This window comes from Mastomys coucha, unplaced genomic scaffold (assembly GCF_008632895.1).
Source record: "Mastomys coucha isolate ucsf_1 unplaced genomic scaffold, UCSF_Mcou_1 pScaffold5, whole genome shotgun sequence".
In the NCBI taxonomy this organism is placed as follows: domain Eukaryota; kingdom Metazoa; phylum Chordata; class Mammalia; order Rodentia; family Muridae; genus Mastomys; species Mastomys coucha.
Window position 1 is genome coordinate 6,233,318 of NW_022196911.1, and position 21,348 is coordinate 6,254,665.

Below are 21,348 nucleotides of genomic sequence, written 5' to 3' on the forward strand. Positions count from 1 at the left end.
AACTCAGAAATCTGCCTGCCTCTGCCTCCCAAGTGCTGGGATTAAAGGTGTGCACCACCACTGCCCGGAGAAAACCAATTCTTAATAATTTAAAAAGAATGCAGAAAGGAAAAAATAACATTTTCTTTCATGTTTTGCCTTTCCATTCTTTTTTAGCTTTTATTTTAAATATTTATTTATTTTGGTGTATATGAGTACTTTATCTGCATGTACTCCTTCATGCAAGAAGAGGGCATCAGATGGTTGTGAGCCACCATGTGGTTGCTGGGAATTGAACTCAGGACTTCTGGAAGAGCAGCCAGTGGTCTTAACCACTGAGCCTTCTTTTTAGCCCTCCATTCCTTTTTTTAAAAAAATTTATTTTTCAAAAAAAATAAAAAATAAATTATTTTTCATTTTACTTATTTGTGTGATGGAGGCATGTGTGTGACACTCCAGGGAGCAGTCTTGTAGGGATGAGTAAATCAATTCTCCTTGTCTCCCACGTAAGCTCCTGGGCTCAGATAGAGATGCCACCAAGCTGGTTCACTAGTCCAACCATTCAGAGGACTAGATACAACGTCTGGATTTTTATTTGTCTCTTGATTATTAAAAATAAAATAGATGCCCATTAGTCTTAACATATCATCTGTTAAATTCCCTAAAAACTCCATGATAGAAACCTTAATGAGATGAGCTTCTCAGGCAAAGCCCTGTCTTCCTTGGATGCTACATTGTGGTCTTACTAGTATGCACATACTTGAGTCAGAGTGGCCTTTGCGCTTCACACCCGTAGTGCACTAGTCTCTTTGCTAGGAAGCCAGAGGTGTTGGCTCGCTATTTTCTATATCACTAGGAGATAGAGGATCTAATTACAGTGAAGTCTTGATTTTTCCAATAGAGCAGAACTGAAATTTTCTTTTCCAATGAGATGAAGACAATGCACTTGGATTATTAGAAAATAATTTCCATTCCAGGAAAACAGTGGACCTTCTGGAAAACGCCAGGATAGTTTCTTTTCTTTTTTTTTTTTTTTTTTTTTTTTTTTTTCCGTGTTTCCAACCCCCTTTGGTTGTGGAGCTAGACTAAAAGCAACAAGGAGTAAAACATCCATGAGAGTAGTGATCGCAAAACCTTGAAATCTGGTTTTGCAATGGGAGAGTCAGACTGAAGTCTGACCCTCTACTGGTCTCCCACATGGTAAAGCATGTTGGTTGTCCCTATTTATCAAGATGGCTGGCAGAAATGGTCCTTCAAATGATTTGAGTACTTGGTGTGATGGCTCTCTTCCTCCTCCCCCTTCAAAAGTGGAGGGAGGCTATGTGGCTAAACCAGTTATCATTGAAGAGATGAAGGACAGATAGTTAAGTGAGTGTGGTGAAGACTAACTGGTTATGGAGGAGGAGGAGGAAAACAAGGAGGAAGAAGAGGAGGAGAGGGAGGGGGAGTCACATTCAGATCACAAGCCCAAAGCACTAAGCCTGCATCGTTCTCATCTGGCCCACATACTGGGCAAGTCTAAGAATCTCTGGTCACTTAGCAAGGTCACCATGTTGGAGCCTCTGGTGACAAATTCATGAGGACAAACTAAGTTTAAAATTGACCTGAGGTATTCAGGTTCTACGTGAAGCAGAGTCACCCTCAACCCCCAGTTCAAAAGAAGGGGGTCACAGTTTTCTTCTACAAAGACCTAGTGGCCCCAGGGTTGTGTCTGTCCAGAGGACCTCCTTGTCCAAGGCTCATTATGGTGCCTTCATGCTCAGCTGTGCATCTGTGTGTTTAGCTTAGTAGCTTTAAACTGCTCTTAATAATGCTTGCTGTTTGTGGCATCTGCCCAAAACTTTGCCTGCTTTTTTTCTTGCCTTTTCCGTTCCCATTTGTCATTGATCTCTTTTAATTCAACAGTCTAGAAAGCAGTATGTCACACTGCCCTCACTATGTATGCCACACTGCCCTCACTGTGTATGCCACACTGCCCTCACTGTGTATGCCATGCTGCCCTCACAGTATATACCACAGTGTCTGTGCTATGCATGCCACACTGCCCTCACAGTGTATGCCAGTGTTTGTGCTGTTACTGTTTTCTTTTGCTCCATCTTCGTACCCCCTTTGTTCATATTTCTGTGCCCTGTTCTGTGTAGTTGTAAGTACCCATGATCAGCTTCACCATAGGCATAGCTCTTGGGCATTTAAGTGCAGTTTCTGCTGTAGCTCGCTCATGCTTGAGATCTAAAACAGTTGTAGATACTTTAGAACTCAGCTCCGTAATAAACAAAACTGTTTATCACATTACATTGCAGCAGGGATCCATTGCAGGCTGAGAACTGTGCTAGATCATGGTAAACGTCATTGCTTATTGTCTCGCAAGGCAGTCTGTCTCCACCACTTGGTTCTCTTGTGTGTTGTTCCTGTAACTACTGGGAGTGGTTAGCATACAGAATGGAGGTGGGGGGAAATCTAATGATTGATCAATTCTAGCAAAATTCTTAGACATTCAGTGTAAACTCATCTAATACATTGCTATCTGATTTCCCTCTGGCCCTGACTGTGAGTTCTTCATTGTGTTTGAGGCTTGCTGTCCAAATAAGGTGGGCTGGCTCGGTAGTATATGTACTGGCCGTAACTGTGAGTTCACTGTTCTCAAGTGAATCTGTTTATGGTCCCATGATTTACAGGGCTGTGTGTAACCCCTTGTGTGACCTACTTCCAGGGAGATAGAAGAGTGAGTTGTATTTGCAAGTCCAAAGAGTTGGAGAACCAGAGAATACATAAGACACACTAAAAGGACAAATCAGAATAAAGATCTATTTGCAGTCACCAGAGGAGTTATAAGCCTGTTCTCAGGTGCTGTGCACAGTACATGATAACTGCTGGGTACGTTTGCATGTTGGCTCTTCTGTTTGCACTTACAAAGTTATTTTGAAACAGGCTATCACTGTAGCCAACGCTGACTTGGAACTCATTCTGAAGCCCCAACTGTCCCCAAACACACTGCAACCTTCTTGCTTTCACTTACCAGTAATGGGATTACAGGCATGAACCACCATGCCTATCTCAAAGTTATATGGTTACTTGCTAAATGAAACAAGACTTTGAGATAGTAGTGTGCTATTTAAAAACTGGAATTATAAGTCTTAGGGAATGCTGTTAGCTATAGCATTGCATGTTTGTATACAAGTACATGCACACATACATGAATGAGCACATACACACCGTTTGCCTTGTTTGATGAAGTGCTAGTGGGCTAATGGATATACCTGTCAAATGGAAGCCCAGTGTAAGCTGGGTCACAGAACATGCGCATGAGTTTATAAATACCCACTTCTTTTAAACATGCGGTGTGGGAGGTAAAGGTTCCAGGCTTGTACCAGTCATGATCGCCCTGTGCAGGTCTTAGCAGCCACTCATGTGCTTCTTCCAAGGAATAAAATGTAATGCTTGCCATCTCTCACGTTTATCTGAAATAACATTGACTAAATACTTAGTGACATGTTCCAGAAGACTGCTGCTGCTGGCCTTACATTGTCCACCTTAGCTTTTTTTTTTTTTTTTTTTTTTTTTTTTTTTTTTTTTTTTTTTTTTCTTTTTTCTTTTTTCTTTTTGTTTGTTTTTGAGACAAGGTTTCTCTGTGTAGCCCTGGCTGTCCTGGAACTCACTCTGTAGACCAGGATGGCCTTGAACTCAGAAATCCGCCTACCTCTGCCTCCTAAGTGCTGGGATTAAAGGCGTGTGCCACCCTGCCTGACTACAGCTTTTAATCAAATGAATTTCACAAAACATTTGCAGCCTGCTGCAGGGTGAGCAGCACTGACTTCTTCCAGGGAGTCTGTAAGTTACTCCTCCTTCTAGAATGTTCTCTAGCAATACTACTTCCCTGCCCCTTCCCTGGAAAGACAGGCCTGCAGACCTGGCTAGATTTCTTTCCACTCCTGAGACATGAACTCCCCTTTCATCATTTGGTCATGTTTCCTGTACTAGAATGTTGTTTTCCAAGATTTCCTGTCTGAATGCTAGAGCAAACATGGAGCACTTCCCTCTGTGAAGAATTCAACACCAGCTTGATGCTAACAACCCTGAGTGGTAGGGAATGAGAGGCTGTAGCCAGTGGGAAGGAACTGCAGACAGACACACCTTTCAGTCGGCACCCTCCTTGCACACTCCTCCTGCCTCCTAGGCCTGTGACACAGGCTCCTGTCACTTGCAAGTACCCATTGTTCTCTTCCGATGAATGATATAATTTATGACTACAATTTTAAAAGATGCACAAATTATGAAATTGTCAGTTTACACATCATCTTGATATAGAACAGCGAGGTGGTCCTTTGACATCGTATATGTATATGCATAATTATAGACAAAGATACATTTCACTTATCAAAGGAAATGTGGCAGAAGTTAGAAATGAAACAATGGCACTTTTAGTCACTTATTGCATTTTCTGATTTTGTAGTGGTTTTTTTTTTTTTTTTTTTTTTTTTTTTTTTTTTTGCTCTTAAGTTTTTCTTTCTCTTTTTTAAAGATAGTGTATGGTGTCATGAAACAAGTCTTTCATTGTTAATGAAATTCCTGTGTCCCCTCTTTTCTGTTGCTAGTTAAAGTTAATACTTAATGTCCCTTTGTCGTTGCTATAATGACTGCATAGCCATGCTCTGCTCAGCCTGGGACCCAGTGTTTCAGCCTGGGCCTGTGGTGAGGAAGCCCAGTGGCTTGATGGCCACGGCTAGGACTGTCAGTCAGGCCAGAGCAGAGCCACACAGGCATGGCGCTGCAGCACAGACCCTGCCGGTCATTTGCAGGGCTTCTGTTTGTAGCTGTCGGTGCTTACCTGTTTTCTTACTTTTCACATCTCATTCTTGGCTAGGTTAAGACAGTTTTATTTATGATGATGTGTGTTTCTGAGGAAGAACCCTTACACTTAAATGAACCTGTAAGAAGCCCATAGAAAAGCAAGTGCCCACAGTGCTGATAATGAGAAGTGACAAGGCGGCCCTGCTGGGTTTATTTATGACCTTCTGCCTTTGTTAGCTCTTGTGAGAAATTCCTTTCTAACCATAACAATATTGTCGGAGTTTGGCACTGTACAGAGAAATCCTACTGAGCCCCGAGGCCCACAAACTGGCAGCCTTTCAGCTCATAGCCGACTGCCATGCTGCCCGCAGACTGGCAGTCCCCTTGGCTGTCCTTTCTTCAGTTCTTATATTGTTCTCTGCAATCTTCCCATGCTTGGTTTTTAAGAAGATCCCCCTTTTCTCAGAGGCATGCAGATTGCTGCTTAGCATTGCAGAAGGATTCTGAAGAGGGCAGGCCTTAGGAGGACAGGGAAGGGCGAGTGTGGTCTGCAGTGGACAGGAAAAAGTCACGTAGCCCCCTGCTGCTCCTAGAGCCGCAAAGACTGGTGGACAAGCTGTCCTTGGGTAAACAGCACACTGGTTATTAGATTAACTTCATCCCAGTCTTTTAAGATGCTTTATCTCGGCTTGCTTTGGTCTTCCACTTCCAAACAAGCCAGGAATTTTAAAAGCATTCACAAAGAATTGCCTTTATAGTTGTGGCCATCTTTGGTTGTAAACAAGAATGGGTAACATTAAACACAGAACTCTTCAGATGAAAGAGATGACGAGCTGTTTCTCGTGGTTTTGCTCAGGGTGCCGGAAAGCCAATGCTGAGCTGGACACTTTCTGGTCAGTCCTTGACATTGAGCTTCCACAATGACAGAACAGGCTAGTGGTTTCTGCTTGAAGTAGTGATAGGCAAGTGTGTGCCTTCACATTCCAGGGGCCAGCTTTTGTGAGGATCATGCTCCATGTGACCTCACCTTTAGCTGACTTCCACAAGAGCACTATTAACATTTTTGGAACATCAGCCTGGGTCTCTTAAGGAGTCATAAAGGGGTATGTGTACATACAAATGTTGTCTGTGAATGTAGGTTTGCATTTTCATATATTTTGTGCTTTCTAAGTTAAACTATTCTCTAAGTTTATTTTCTATTGTTATTGATTTTTTTCTCCAGTGAAATTACGTTGTTTTTAACATAAAATATTCTAATAATCCATGTTTTAAGGAGCTCACTAAGTTGAAATCTAAGTGATTTCTAGTCCTCCATTGTACTGTCCAGTTTTCCTATTTTCTGTTTTTAAATTTATCTCCACACTATAATATAGAGTAATCAAAGTGATGGCCAATATTTATTAAACGAATCTCTACTAACACGTAGTTCTCTCGGTGTCTTTGAGACAGAGGCTAGTTTTGTAGATAGAAGAGGAAACTTAAGTGGTACCCACTGGGGAGTAGTGGCACAGCCAAAGTTTGAACCCAGGCATACTAACCCATGCTTACCCCTTCCAAGTGGCATGCCTCTGCTGGACAGTGTAGGCATTAACAGACGTGCCAGAAAACCCTGGCTGCCACATTTCCATGCTCTGCCACATGTATACAAAGCTGGTAAATGTTTTACAGCCACAAAAGGGAGCTGTGCTTGTCTCACCTCACAGTGGAGATGTTCGTGTTTGTGCTCACGTCTGATCTTCATGGTGGCACAAGTGTTGTGTCCTTCACCATCTTACACTCAGTGGCATTTACATTTGGTTTCTATGTTACAAGAGGGATAAGTGAAGCCCAGCACTTATGTATGTAATATTCTGGATTTATAGGTTAGCTAATCTTTACTAAGATACAAGTATTGTTTCTCCCACTGTTTGGAACGTGAAACTGAGGCTTGTTAGCTTAAGAAACCTTTTCAACAATAGCTGAGGAAATGTCAGAGCCATGCTATGAGTTCTATCTGCCCTTGCTGCAGAATCCTACCTGTAGAACTCCCTGCCATGCTATTATCCCTGGAGTCCATATTTTAGTGGACATGGAATGAGCCTTCTCCTGATACCAGATACCACAGTGTGTGCTGTGTGTTTGTAGCCTCGGACTTTAACTCTTCCAGCATCACTGTGAGGTCATCATACTGTAGGGATGAAGTCATCATACATGGTGGCCTGTGAGCCCGTCTGCCCTCATCCTGTGTGTGATGTGTGTAAGAGGAGACAGTTGTGAACACAGCCATCTCTTTGTCCTTCTAGAGCCCAATTGTTTTTTATGACCACCTCCAGGTACCAGAAAAGGTGTCTAGTGTTCAAAAGAAAAATGGGCATCTCCCAAGAACTTTGCAGAAGCTGATTTTGATAGTGAGGCAAGAGAAGGGGATTGTGGGGGGGGGGGGGCATCTTCGCTCCTACAATGCATTGATACTGGTGCCTGGAATAAAATCCAATTTATCTTGTAAATATATGATTCGCCTGGCTACAGAGATGCTAGGCAATGTGAGGGTCAGTGGCCCCATGCCTTTTTATTGTGTATATTTTGCTGTCTCTTGCACATCCTTTGGAGAATCTCTGTATTCTGTTCCAATGTTTGGGGCCTTGCTCTAAGCAGCCACTGAGGTGGCTGAGAAGTGGCTGTGCAGGGCCAAGAGGAGGTGCAGTGTGAAGCAAGCTCACCCTGAGGCTCTTTGAGCGTGTTATTTTCCTCATCATGATCACAGTTATGATTACTAGTACTAAACATTTCTATCTGCAACCTTGACTGGGTTTATGGTCACCTCCTCTCAAGCAGCTTTCTGAAGTAACAAAGTGGTTATATGCTCTTAGAGAAAAAATTATTATGTAAAAGTGCACTTGAATGGTAACACTTGAATGCTAGCACTTGAGACATTAAGTGACCAGCTGGCCTTATAGGAAAATAGAAAACAAGTCATTTTGGAAGTCTCTTATCTAAGTGAGCCTGTGAAGCATAACAAAAAATAAGAAAAAATCATGTTTTAGTTGGGCTTTTAGAAAACTACTTCATGTATTGAATCTCATTTAAAAAATAAAAAGTCTCCATAAATCATTTCCATCCATATCTAACTAAGCTAATTGCCCAAAACTAACTTTGAGTCCAGGTGGTGGTGGTGGTAGTAGTAGTAGTAGTAGTAGTAGTAGTAGTAGTTGTTGTTGTTGTTGTTGTTGTTGTTGTGTGTATGGTTTCAGGACTGGCAATTTTGTAGGACGTGTATAAGGATAGAAAATAGAAAGAGGCCATCAATTTGAGAGTTGGGGGAACATGGGAAGATTGGAGTGAGAAAGGGAAAGGAGAGAAATGACATAATTATATTTTAATTAAACTATTTTAAAACAAGTACAAATTAAATAAGTGGAGGCAGTTTTTTAAAAATATATATATAATAAATAAGCAGGGAACACTTCACTTTTAGTTTTGCTACTGCTAAGAATACTTGGTGCCCATTGCCATGCCAGTGAGTAACTGTTCCCTGTCACTTCTCCGATCTTAGTGACAGAGGGTAGTGTTGCTTTATCATCTATCCATATTGTGACATTTCTATTAGTATTTTCCTAGCTTAAGATCATTTAACTTGTATGCTGCATGGTATTCCTGAATATGTATGTGTATTTTTTATAATGTTGGAGATTCCGGCTGTTGCAGTATGTGTGTGCTCGTATGGAAGTGGTCCCCTCTGTGTACAGAACTGGAATGGTAAATTTAGGAATGGAATGTTGAGTTACATAATTCATGTGCTTTTAGCATTAGCAAGTGCTGACAAATGATTGCCCAAAGTGGTTCTACTCATTTATCTTCCTACCCTGTGTATGCATGCAGTACAGTAAAGGCGCTCTCCTTCCTTCTGTCACTTTGTAACCATGACATCTGCATTTGCTGCATTGGTGTCATTTAGTGTTGATAAGTGTCATCCTAATTAGCTTATAAAGGGTATTTTTTACATTACACCTTGCACGTCTGGCATGTGAGAAAGATTGTCTTGACCACGTGAAAAGGAATGGAGAAAGGGCAGCTCTTCCTCACACACTCTAAAGGAAAAGGCCTGAGGAGATGGCTCAGTTGGGGATGTTCTTGCTGCACAGCTATGAGGACCTGAGGACAAGTCTCCAACACCATGCAAAAGCCAATTACAGTGTCTGTAATATCAAGACTGGAGGACCAGACACAGGAGGAGCCCTGGAGCTTGCTGGCCAGCCCATCTACCTCCATTTACCTAAATCAGTATGCTCTTATAACACTGAAGTTAACCTCTGGCCTCCATGTACACACACACACACACACACACACACACACACACACACACACGACAGCGCTGTGGTAATAATTACTGCAGGAAAAAAATCCATGGACAAACATGAAAACTAGCAGACAAAGCTTGAAAGAGAGCTCCTTGTGCAGCTCCACACATATCCGTCCAAGGGCTGAGTCCTTTGTGCTGTCGGTAGGAGCTGGAGCTTCACCTCTTCCCTTGTGTGTGGAGAGTCTTGGCCCACACCACTTACTCAGTTGTCATTGTTCTTGCTGAGATAAGATATGAAGGATATGTGTCCCTTCTGTTCTATTCTTGCCCCAAATCAGAAACTCTGGGCTCATGATAAGGAAACATCAAAGAGTAGCAAATTAAAGAGCATTCCACAAAATACCCAACAGATGTGGAACTCAGACAGCCTCAGAAACTATCCAGGTACCATGGTACATTGCAAAAGGCATCCTTTTAACATTTTATATTCTACTCCAAGAGAAGACTGGAATGAAGAAGCTGAGTCTACAGCTCTGTTGAGGGCTGGCAGCCCTTGCATCACTGTTAGATCAGTGGCTCGTGCAGAGGTGCGGAGCCAGCAGAGGTCTGGTCAGGCTGTGCAGCAAGCCCCCAGCACTGGCCTGGCGGGGCGTGCGTGGGCCAAATTACTTTCAAAACAAACTTTTAAAATCCAGGGAAGGCTATAAAGCAAACCGTATGGCCCAAGTTAATACAGAAATACCTAGACAACCAAGTTCAGTGTTTTTCTGCTAACAAACTTGTCTTTATTCCACACGGACTCACAACAGTTTGTGACTTGTGTGTTTTTCAGTCATTGCTTTCTTAAGTTGCTAATTTATTTGCAGTTTCTATGGATCTTGCTGTTTTAAAGAATTTCCCTGTTACACTGTTGAAGAAATACATGTCTCCTGAGGGCTCATGCCTTTTTGTTTTTAAGTGTTATTTTCAGAGTTTTTGCATGCTTAGCATTGAACTTCTAAGATAAACAGTGACATTTTGCACCATGAGACATGCAAAAGGTGGTATTGATGGCTTTTCTGTCCTAAAGATTTATAGTATGTTTTCAGTGATAAAAACAGGAATCAGGAGACAGAGTCTAAATCATATATATTTACAGACCTTGTTAGTTTGTCAATTTCCTCTCAGAACACATGGGTCATTAATATTTATAGGTCCATACCTGGTGGTGATATTTACAGAACACCAAACCATAGTCCAGAGCCATCCTCCACTCAGTGGTTATAACCAGGTGACCCCAGCTCGCCCATAGCTTTAGAGTAAAATATAAAATGTTAAATGTGTGTGTTGTTCATAGCCAGTATTAGGCTACAGCCTGATGTGTTGTTCATAGCCAGCATTAGGATACAGCCTGATGTTTGGAGACTTCAGACTCATTTTGTACGTTGATTCTTAGAGCTCTGCATACTCAGGAACTTACCACAGGCCAGAGAGCGCACACATATTTACCTTAGCACCATGGACATTCGTGAAGTCACCACAGTCCAGACAGTGCATAGCTATGTGACTTAGAGCCATGTATACCCGTGAAATGACTGTCATCCAGGAGCGCACTGTTTAACTAAGTTCTCACTGCTTCAGCCTTACTCTGTTACTGTTTCTGTATGTGCTTAATTCTGTAGTAAAACATGTCTACTTGGGGAAAATGCAGATCTGTTCTCCAGTGGTACCTGGAATTTTAATCTTTAATCTTTAAAATTTCACACTTGGAACCCCATTTCCTCTTGACCACTCAACAGTTAAAAAACACTGGCTGCTCTTCCAGAGGTCCTGAGTTCAATTCCCAGCAAACACATGGTGGCTCACAGCCATAGGATCTGATGTCCTCTTCTGGTGTGCATGAAGACAGTGACAGTATACTCATTTTAAATAAATAAATCTTAAAAAAAAAAAAAAAACCCACTTGCAGGACTTGTCTTGGCTCCCTAGTTCTAACATCCTAAGTATCTCTTGACACAGAGGAGCCTCTGAGCCCTTCTCCAGCTGCCTCCCTGGCTGCTTCAGACTTACCCCTCTTCGTTCAGCCCCCACCCCTCAGTGAGATCACATCCTAGGCTGCACGCTCCACAGTCATGCACTCTGCTTTCTGCTCCTCACTCTCCCTAACCCTTGGTGCCCAGCTTTCTCCCCTGCAAGAGGCCTACCTTCCTCCAGAGCTGGCCTGCCTCTCACAGTGCTTTCCAAGAAGTATCCCTTGGGGAGAACAGCCCTTGTGTTTACTACAGCACACACTACCTTACTCCTGCACAACCTTAACCCCCTACAACCTTACCCCCACACTATCTTAACCCCTCCACAACCTTTCCCCATACCACCTTACCCACACACACAACCTTACCCCCTCCACCTTAGAACTTGGTGCTTTTTCACCATAAGTTATCTGTTTGTTTCTCCATTTAAGGTTAGTGACGAGCTCCAAGTGTGTAAATGCACACAGGACCTGCCCATTGCCTAAAAAGATATATGTGTGCACGCTGCCTTCTCAGAGTCTCCCTCCTACTGCACCAGCTGCAGCTGTCTGGATAGCACGTGCACCCTGGTCTAGCCAATTGACATTTTATTATGCAGCTTGGTTTCCTATCCTATACTTTGTGTTGAAAACACTACTTTTCTCACAGTAGTTTTAAAGGACAGCAGTCAGTCACTCGTGCACATGAGCCATAGTTTTTCAGTGCTGGCATAGGCCTTGATGGATAGATGGGAAAGGTTTTGCCTGCTGTGTTAGGTGAGGAGTATTTGGAGGGTAAAACAGTGAGCTCATCAGACAATACACTATGGTTTATTCCAGTGAGCAAATAACTGTAATGTCCCAGGTGTCAAATCATGGCAGTAGGGTTGAGTCATTGCTAACACTTAAAATTATTTATGAGGCTATTCCCAGCCACTTTAACAAAGGCTAGGGTTACTTCCAGATGCAGGTTAATTCCAGAGTTCATACGACCAAAGTTATAAACTCTTTTACCGAGTTGACTTTTAATTCAAGACTCTGTGTGCTGTGGTAAAAAGGCCTATATGTTGCCAACACATCTGGAGATGGTTATTAGTCATGGAAGAGCAGAAAATCACCCAGGAGGAGTTCAAAACTCAGAGTATTTTTGTCACACAAGCTTCCCCACCCTACAAAAGGCACATGCAATGAGAAACATCCGCTTTTCACGTGACATGTTTCATGCCTATGTTACCTGCCCCTCTGAATTTGTAATGACTATATATTTCATGTTAAGAATGTTCACCTGGGACCAGGGAAATGGCTTAGATAGTGAAGTGCTTGCTGGGTAAACATAAGAACCTGAATTCAAGGTCCATATTCCCAAATAAAAAGCAAGGTACTGTGGAGACAGGAGACTCTGTGGGGCTTACTGGATAGCTAAACCATGGGTGAGCTTCAGAGTAAGTAAGAAATACTGTCTCAGTAAATAAACAGTAATGGAGGAAGACACTGAGTTGACCATAGGCCTCTGTATGATTGTATCTGCACATACACTGCACACTAACAGGCATGCATCTCTCTCTCTCTCTCTCTCTCTCTTTCTCTCTCTCATACACACACACACATGCACACACACACAGTTTTCACTTCAATACCTTTAAGACTAGCTGTTACTTTATATGCTGATTCTTAAATTTTATTTATTCTTTTACAGTTTAATACATTATATAGTTTCATCATAATCTCTCTTATTAACTTATCTCCCTCCCACCAAACCCCCTTTCTTCCCAAAGCAGGATGCCCCTCCTAATTTTATGTCTCTTATTTTGAGGAAATACAAGTGTTAAAACATTTGTAATGGTATGCTTAAGAGTGAATTCTGCTTGTGTAAAATGTCAGCTTAGCTCATTATCCCAGAAATGTCCCCTTAAAACAAGAATTGCCCACAATGCAATCATTGCCTGAGTAGAGCAGCAGATGAGTCAGGGGCAAGTTGTTCCCAGAGGGGCTCTTGGCTATCTGAATGGCATGGAGTCTGACCCACATTTTTCCATGTAGTTCCCTTGGCTTTGAGGTATGTTCTTGTCATCCATGGAGTCTGTTACTTTTCGCATCCATGATGAGAGTTTTCTCCGGCCAACCTCACACATCAGTTGGCTGTGCATTGTATATATTGTCCCATGAGGAGGGTGGTTTTCAGACCTCAGATCTGACGATTTGCTCTGTGGACTGTCTTTGTGACATCTTTCATGTTTCATATTGAGACCTGAACTCTAAGCTTTTAAAAACTAATTTACCATCTAGACAAATGAGCAGGGGGAGCCTGGGTAGGCTGCTTGCAGTGTGGGTTTGTGCTGAGAGCCTGGGAAGTCATGGGAATCTGAGTTACTGAGCATTTTTACTTTGTATGCCGATTATTAGCTCAGCTTAAATATCAACCTCAAGGTACATTTGTATCAAATGCTTGAAGTTACACTACCAGACTAAGCTGGGAAGGTGTGAAGTTACTTTATGGTACTTTTCAAGTAGGCTAAGGAGCTAATGAGGAGGCTGATCTTTGACCCCCTGAGGTGCTGCTGGGTAGTCAGGCTGAGAATTCATTCATAAAATGTAACAGCTAGGTCAGTAGTTTGAGGAGAGCTTTTGTGGCAAATATTTAGAACTGTTTGCATGTGCTGGATTATGTTGTGTAGTTTTTGACACTGCACTGTTTATAAGTTTGTTTTAATTTGCTCTTGAACATTGGGATCTATCCTGTCTTTGTCCCATGCTTAGCATAAGAGTCCGTGTTCTTAAAGTTAGGGTCTAGTTGAAGGTATGTGTGTGGTGTATATGTGTATGAATGGGTCTGCTTGTGTGTGTGTATGTGTGTGTGTGTGTGTGTGTGTGTGTGTGTGTGTGTGTGTTGAATTGAGTATGTGTTTCTCTGCGTTTCTTTGTGTGTATGGTGTAAGTAGGGTGTGTGTTTCTCTGTGTATTTCTTTGTTTCTGTGTGTATATATGTGTATATGGTGGGCATGTGTTTGTTTCTCAGTTTCTATATGTATATGTGATGTGTGTGTTTCTCTGTGTTTCCTTGTTTCTGTCGGGGGAGGATAGGAGCAAGGTCTTCATGCAGCTGAAGATCACTGAGAGTTTTGAAGAGTTGTGATCTGGCGTTTTAACCCATGCCTTAACCCCCCGGGAAGTCACAGTGAGAAATCATTAGCTGTGTCCTATTAAAACCCTGAAATGAGGCCTTGTGCCTGTTGCATTGATTGAAATATCTTCTCTGTTCCTAACTCTGTTTATCCCATGTCCTCATGTGGCACGCTTAAGCAAGGGATGCCCAAATGTGTGCCGTGTGGGGCAGCTCACCATCAGGGCTGATCTCTCCACCAGCAGCTAATTGTATTGAGAGCTGTGGCTGGGAGTATTTGGAAGTTCATTTGCTTTTTGAAAACCCACTTATTTAATTAAGCAAGGGAGTACAATATGCTAGCGTATTCCCAGTTCTCTAAATCAGTATCATGTCTCCAGTGTTGACTGAACTTATCCTGGACTAACATGTACTAAATTGAACACCATACCATCATAGCCAAAGAAATTTTGATGTAGTGACTGATAAATAATAAGGTGAATATTTTCAGGAAAGTTCATGCAGTGTTATAGGCTTGAGAAAGCTTATCCTTAGGGTTTGTGTGTAGCTCTTTTAAAGTGACTCCTGCACACTGTCTTCATACAGTTTTCCATGTGCTCTCCTTCTCTGACTCTTACTGCAACCACAAAGAAATCAGGCTTCTTGTTGAGCTGTATTAATTCATAGAAAATCAGAGAAGATTCCTGTTGCTGTCTGTAGTATTCCATTCATCGCCCAGTCACTTGAGTTAGACTGAGATTTGTTCCTCGGGATAGTGAAGGGTGTGAGGCCGCAGTGGTAAAGTGTACAGAGACCTTGCCTTGAAATGGCTTTAAGAATTTAAAAAGAAAGTACTTCAGGTTTTTGCGATGTTTGAGACAGGGACTTTTAAAACTAAATGGACCCTTGTTAGTGAGCTCCCATAAGTTGTGTTGTGTTGAAAAATAATCAGTATTCTGGGTGGCATTAAACAGAGAAAACCCAGTGCACTAACAGAACCTCAGCATATCTGGTTATGAAGGCAAAGCAGTAACTTTGCCCTTCCATCCACTGGGAAAGAGAGTCCGTAAGGGATACTGTGAGGCAAGACCAACAGCCCCCACAGAGCCCTCACTGCAGCCCCTGACCTGCCAGCCCTCCAGCAAGATGAATGAAAGCAGTGTAGCTTGAAGGTGCCTTCTCTGTGAGGAGATGCAGGGCAGCTTTGCCTGTGCAGGCGGCAGGCCTCACAGATCTGACAGTACTTACCAAAGAGGGGAGCTGGTGCCCTGCTGACTAACTGTCCTCTGGGGGAGTGTTACTGAGGCTGAATGCTTAAAACACTGCTGAACTTCCTTTATTAGTATGCTTTAAGATAGCTCTACATAGGGAGATGGCAAGGATGTGCAGGGCGGGAGCGTTTCTGTGCCATTTACATATAAAAGTTCCGAGAGGGTATAGCAGTAATATAAAAATTATATCTTTTTATTGCTCTTCTGTTCCACCAAGGTCTAGTCAGCACTGAAATTCTGATGACGTGTGAACACGAAGGAAGCCACCATTTTTATATTTCCCTCTTGATACTTCCTTGATCAGCCTGTTGAATAACAGCAGTGTTTTTTGATGCCTTTGCAGCATGAACGGAGCTCTCTAACCCATACTTGTCGCTTTTTTCAGCAATGATATGGATTTTTAAGGGAGGATGGGGAAGAAATTTGTAGGTCATACACAGAATTATAGAAATTTATGAGTAACAGTCCGGTTTTTATGAAAGAAGATTTGCATAAAATTATTTAACTACAATTGAAGGCTGAATTTACATTGTATCTGTTTAACTCTGTTTGGCCTGTACTAGAAAATGTCTGTCTAGCGATTTGCCAAATTATCTTTTCTGTAAAAGTGTGGGATAAATGTTTCCTCTCAAGGAGTCTTCTGTGGGTGGAGTGTACCCCACAGGTTGGTATTGGTGCAGCACCAGCTCAAAGGTTTATGACACAGGGCTTGCTTGTGAACTCAGGAGGTCACAGGCTCAGTCACAGGCACCCGCACCTTCTAAGTCATCTTGTCCCAGAAAAGTTTCTCTTCTATAGCTTTTGCTTTTTTAAGAGAAAACTTGCAAACCATGTGGGAAATGTTTAGTTGTTGATTTGGTTTGGTTTCTTTTTCTTCTTAACAAAACTAGTTAGTGAGACAAACTCCACCCTCACTTTGAGCCAGTTAGCCAGTCTGTAAAGTTGAGCTTGGTCCAGTGGGATGAGATACCATCACTACCCCATTGGTGGTTTAAAACTACAACAACAACAACAACAAAAGCCATTTTGGCAAGTGATCTTGCTATCTCTCTAGGTTCTAAGACATCCTTTTGGCAAAAAGAACTGTTTTTGCAAAGCTACCTTCATGTCTTGTGTTTTTGTTCAGTGCTGAGATTTTTCATTCGCAACATAAACCTACATCTCAGTCAGTCCATTCAGGAGGTTTTGGTGCTGCTGCTGGTAAGATGTGCAGGACCTAGTACAGGCAGTGACGTCTTCGTGTGGATCACCTGAAACCTGTCCAGCACCAGTACCACCTAAGTCTTTGTATCAGGAGTCAGAGGGTAAATATCCTCAGTCACATGGTCTGCCCAGTTGGTCTGCCCAGTTACTCAACCCTTGCCTCAGCTGTCATTGGCTGCACTGAGGGCTGGCTGCTGTGTCCTGCTATAAGGAAATACAGGGAGGCCACCATTTGGATTCCATATAGTTCTAGTTAACAAATATTGATTGGGGGGGGAGTGTTGTTTTTGGCTTTGTATTTTGTTTTCTTTCAAGCACTTAACCACATGAGCATAGTTAGAACTTACCTGCAACCCACAGGTCTTTGGTTGCAATCATTTTGCAAGTTCTTGAGTTGGTTACATGGACTAGGAAGGAGATACCTGGGAGGCAAACACTGGAAAGGTTAGCCCAAGATGCCTGATCCTTTCCCACAGATCCACGCCTGCTCAGTTCTCAGGATGGGAACAGTGAGAAGTGAGCAGGGGGACTGGGGCTGGAGGACATGTCAGCCTACGTTTTGTTCCTAGAACCATACTTATTGTGTGGATTGGCTTGTTTCTGAGTTGTGTGTGGCATACTACTGGATTGATAACCTTCCTTTATTCCTACCTGGCTTTGTAAAAGCGAAATCTAATTTATAAGATATAAGGGGGACCATCACTGAGTCAGTGAGTAATCAAGTTTAAATAGGAAGTTCTGCCCACCGCGTGTGTGCAACATCATGTATGCCAGTTGCCTACAGCAAAAATGTTTGTTTTATCTCTGAATTCTGAAAATTCTGATTCAATTTACCTCATCTATTTGAGAGTTGATAATACCTTTTCCAGAGGTTAGATATTTTCAGTTATCATGTTATTTTTCATAAGCAGAAATTTGACTTTAAAGATTACTCTTTTATTTACTTAAACGAATGGTATTCTTGTCATGAGATGTTTTATATAAATGCCTGGGTTTATGGGCCTGATCAGCTATAGTTTCTATTTTTATCTTTGATAACATTCTCCTAGAAAGGAAGCTCCAGTTACAACTCAGTGTCTGGGGCGTAGGGGTCTAGTCTTGGATTTGTCAGCTGCTTTCTTTCTGGGCTGAATTTCTCCTGAGCCCCGCGCATCATCCTGCATCTGTCTTGGAAGCTCTTACTTGCGAAGATGTTATAGTAAGCAAGGTCACGCATGGGCAGAGCTGCGCGGAGTACCTCCATTCAGAGCAACATGCCCTGGTGTTTTACATGTCGGCTTAGGCTCTTCCAGCCTTTCTGAGCTGACCACCAAGGAAAGCTGCCAGACCAGCAGGCCTATATCTCATTTCTGGGCATCTGGTCAAGGGGCTTCCCTTCCAGGCCTGTAAGCACAGCCACAAAAATCCTTATCCATTACAATGTCCTCTCTCCCATCTTGCCTGCCTTCTCTTCAATTGCCTGTGTTCTCTCCTGAGGAGCATGACCTTAAGCAATTACTACTCCAAACCTCTGTTCTGTGGATTTTTCAAGTGGAGTTTTTAGTAACTTGCTCTAAGGGTGTTGTAGTCAAGTTAGATGGTATTGACAGTGCAGAATTGTTGCATAAGGGCATATCATGTAACATTAGAACTAATTTCTGACCATATAATGTCAGTCGGATTGTATTTTCATAATATATTAAAATGCAAATGCACTGTTTTATTATATTGCTTAAAGAAGGGAGAATTTTTCACCTCAATTCAGTTATAATTTTGACCATTATTAGATTACAACATCCCAGCTTGAATTTCCTCATGACAGTTTCCCCAAGCCTATAGTTGCCCAGTTTATTAAAGTCTTCTTGTAGGACTACTTCTTACTCCATTTTAGTGGTAACTTGCTAGGCAGAGGGCTGCCTAATACAGCATTTGAATAGGCATATAGCTGGGTGCTGGTGGCAGAAGAGGAACCTTCAAGTCACTTGTGAAGGTGCAGCTTGACTCATGTTTAACTGATACCAGGCCATCTGTGTGAGTTTTCTGGAGTCTAGTGAGAGGTGGCCACTCTGAATCTTGGTCTTACCCATTCACACTTTCTCTAAAGGAGTGTGGCACTGTGGCTCTCAAATCATGTTTCCTGTGCTTGTTGTCCACGCCCACGTGTATGAACACCCACTTTTTCTTTCTTTCTCAGGACCTGTCTGGCTCCATTGATGACCTTCCCACGGGAACAGAAGCAACTCTAAGCTCAGCAGTCAGTGCGTCCGGGTCTACGAGCAGCCAGGGGGATCAGAGCAACCCAGCTCAGTCTCCTTTCTCCCCACATGCATCACCCCACCTCTCCAGCATCCCTGGAGGGCCGTCACCTTCTCCTGTTGGCTCTCCTGTGGGAAGCAACCAGTCGAGGTCTGGTCCGATCTCCCCTGCGAGTATTCCAGGTACTGCCATCCCTACTGGCCCCACCCACTCCCATTCCCCCAACCCCCATCCCCCAGTGAAGACAGGTTGGCTCAGCAGCTCTCACACTCTGCCTTCCTAGGCACTCTGTTTTACTCATTAAAACCATGGGTATGTTTACATATCAGGAATATAACAGAGTTCCCCACCAAATATTCGAGAGTCCCAGTTTCTAAAGAGTCAACAAATGAATGATAAATGCCCATCTACTTTAGATGAGACAGCCAGGACTGACCCACTACTTTCAAAAAACCCCTTTACTCTCTCCTGTCTTGTAATCATCCTGTAGTAAGGACCCTCCATCAATACGTATAATATAGGAGTTATTTTCTGACATGGTTTAGAGTTGATGCTCATCTATGATCACAGTCACACACTGATTGTGTCCTACTGCAGTCCAAAGTGCTGTGCTGATGATACAAGCTCAAACTTTGTTTCTGACAGTTTGTGTTCTTGCTAACTCTTGTGTTCACTAGACATCTGTGCCTCCAGTGTGTGAGTGTGTGTGTATCTGTGTGTCTGCATGTGTGTCTTTGTCTGTCTTCTGGGATTCTTAATAGCTTTAACCACATGTATCTTTCTGGTATCGTATCAAGTGTTCAAACCCTCTAGCTCTCCATTGTTATGCATCAAACTAGCTTTCCATTATCACAGAACTATAGTAATGTTTTGACATGTAACGTTTGCTGACTGTCTGCAGGATATAGACAGTTGCCAGAAAGCACATTCTGCTTACCCAGTAAGATGAGTATTGAACAGCTAGTAAAGTTCTTATTCATCATCTCTTCCCCCAAAATCACAAGAGATAATTTACCTATTTTACATTTTATTCCTTTTATGTTTTTATAAAATAAATAGTGTGTAATATTTATAAATAATGTTAGCCATTCATGGAAGAGTATGTACAAGCAGGCAGTGTGCTATGTATGCAGCATAATTAGGAAATGAGCCCCCATGGACTCATCACCTGCTCTCAGAATGGGAGTGTGAGGGGTAAATGGTGTCTCTCTTACCTGTTCTTTCCAAGTATCATCTCTCTGCTGGCTTCAGCTATTCTCTATGTTCTATCATTTTTTTAAAAGAATTTTTAGCATTTATGTTCCTAGTTTTATTTACTTTGCTTCTATAGAGATGTATCATACTGTAATACTTCATCCGAGCTGCCTCACTGTCAGTGAGCACAGATATACTAGCTCTCAAACCAGGAAAGGCCCAGGCAGACCCAACAATGTGGTCCCCTCAGCCCCACTCCATAGGATATAGTCTGTCTTGCATTTTGTTTTTGTTTTTAATTAAAGGTTATATTTTTATGATTCTATGATAATTTATTAGAAGATAGAACTGAAGTTTCCATGTGTTTTGGCTAAGGCATTTTGATGTTACTTTCTTTCCAAAGTATTTATTTGACCTCACAGTGGTTTCAGCAAACCTGCTCTGACCTGTCCTTGAAACTGACAGATCTCATCACTGGGGCTGCTCCAGTCTCCAGATTCCCCAGGCTAGTTTGGCATTCAGATAGCTTTTGCTAATGTGCTGTAGATGGTTTCCAGAGAGCACTGCCGCAGTGGAGGGGAGTAATACACAGAGCACTGTGTTCTGCAGAGAACTAACTTGTGGTTTCATTCTGAAGTAGATCTGAGCCTTAATATCCTCATGCAGTTTTCTGAGGTGTGAGACATTCATTTATTTATTTTTTAAACTCCTGGTGTAACAATATATTTACTATTCCAAATAGGGATTTTGTTGTACTGTGTTTTTGAAACAAAGTCTTGCTCTGCACTGGATCTTGAATGATTCTCCTGCCTCAGCCTTCCAAGAGCAGGGATCGTAATTGTATAGCATAATACCAAGCTCTAAATGGAGATTTGAAACTTCCATTTTCATTGATTGGCTTTGTCTAGGCTGTAGAATAACATGCCCAATTGGACACACTTGCTTTGGACACATGGCTGTGGATGACTAGGCGTACCACACACAGTAGGCTTGGCTCCCCTATATTAGCTATCAAGGAAATGCCCAATAGAATTGCCCACAGTCTAATCTGATGGAGGTAAATTCTCAATGTAGGTGCCTTCTTAGAAGATATGTCAAGTGGACAAGATCAACCATCACTATTTCTGATGGCGATTTCTGTGCATTCAGGGGTGGGACAACATAACTGATAGAGTCTGCCTCAACAGGTGAAGGGTCTTTTCTCCATCTTGAGTCCTATTTATTTACTATTTATTTATTTATTCATTTACTTTTCTTTTTTTCCATTTTTTTTAAATTAATTTATTTACTTATTTACTTTTTTTTTTTTTTT

General features: G+C 42.2%; 1 protein-coding gene across 3 annotated transcripts in view; it reads left to right on the top strand.

The window, feature by feature from the left end:
• Positions 1-21,348, top strand: part of Arid1b (AT-rich interaction domain 1B) — a 350,225-nt gene that overhangs the window by 227,915 nt on the left and 100,962 nt on the right. For all 3 annotated transcript variants that reach the window (XM_031352241.1, XM_031352240.1, XM_031352242.1), the window contains exon 5: positions 18,781-19,024. In XM_031352241.1, coding sequence (XP_031208101.1) covers positions 18,781-19,024 — 244 coding nt within the window. The remainder of the gene's footprint in view (positions 1-18,780; positions 19,025-21,348) is intronic.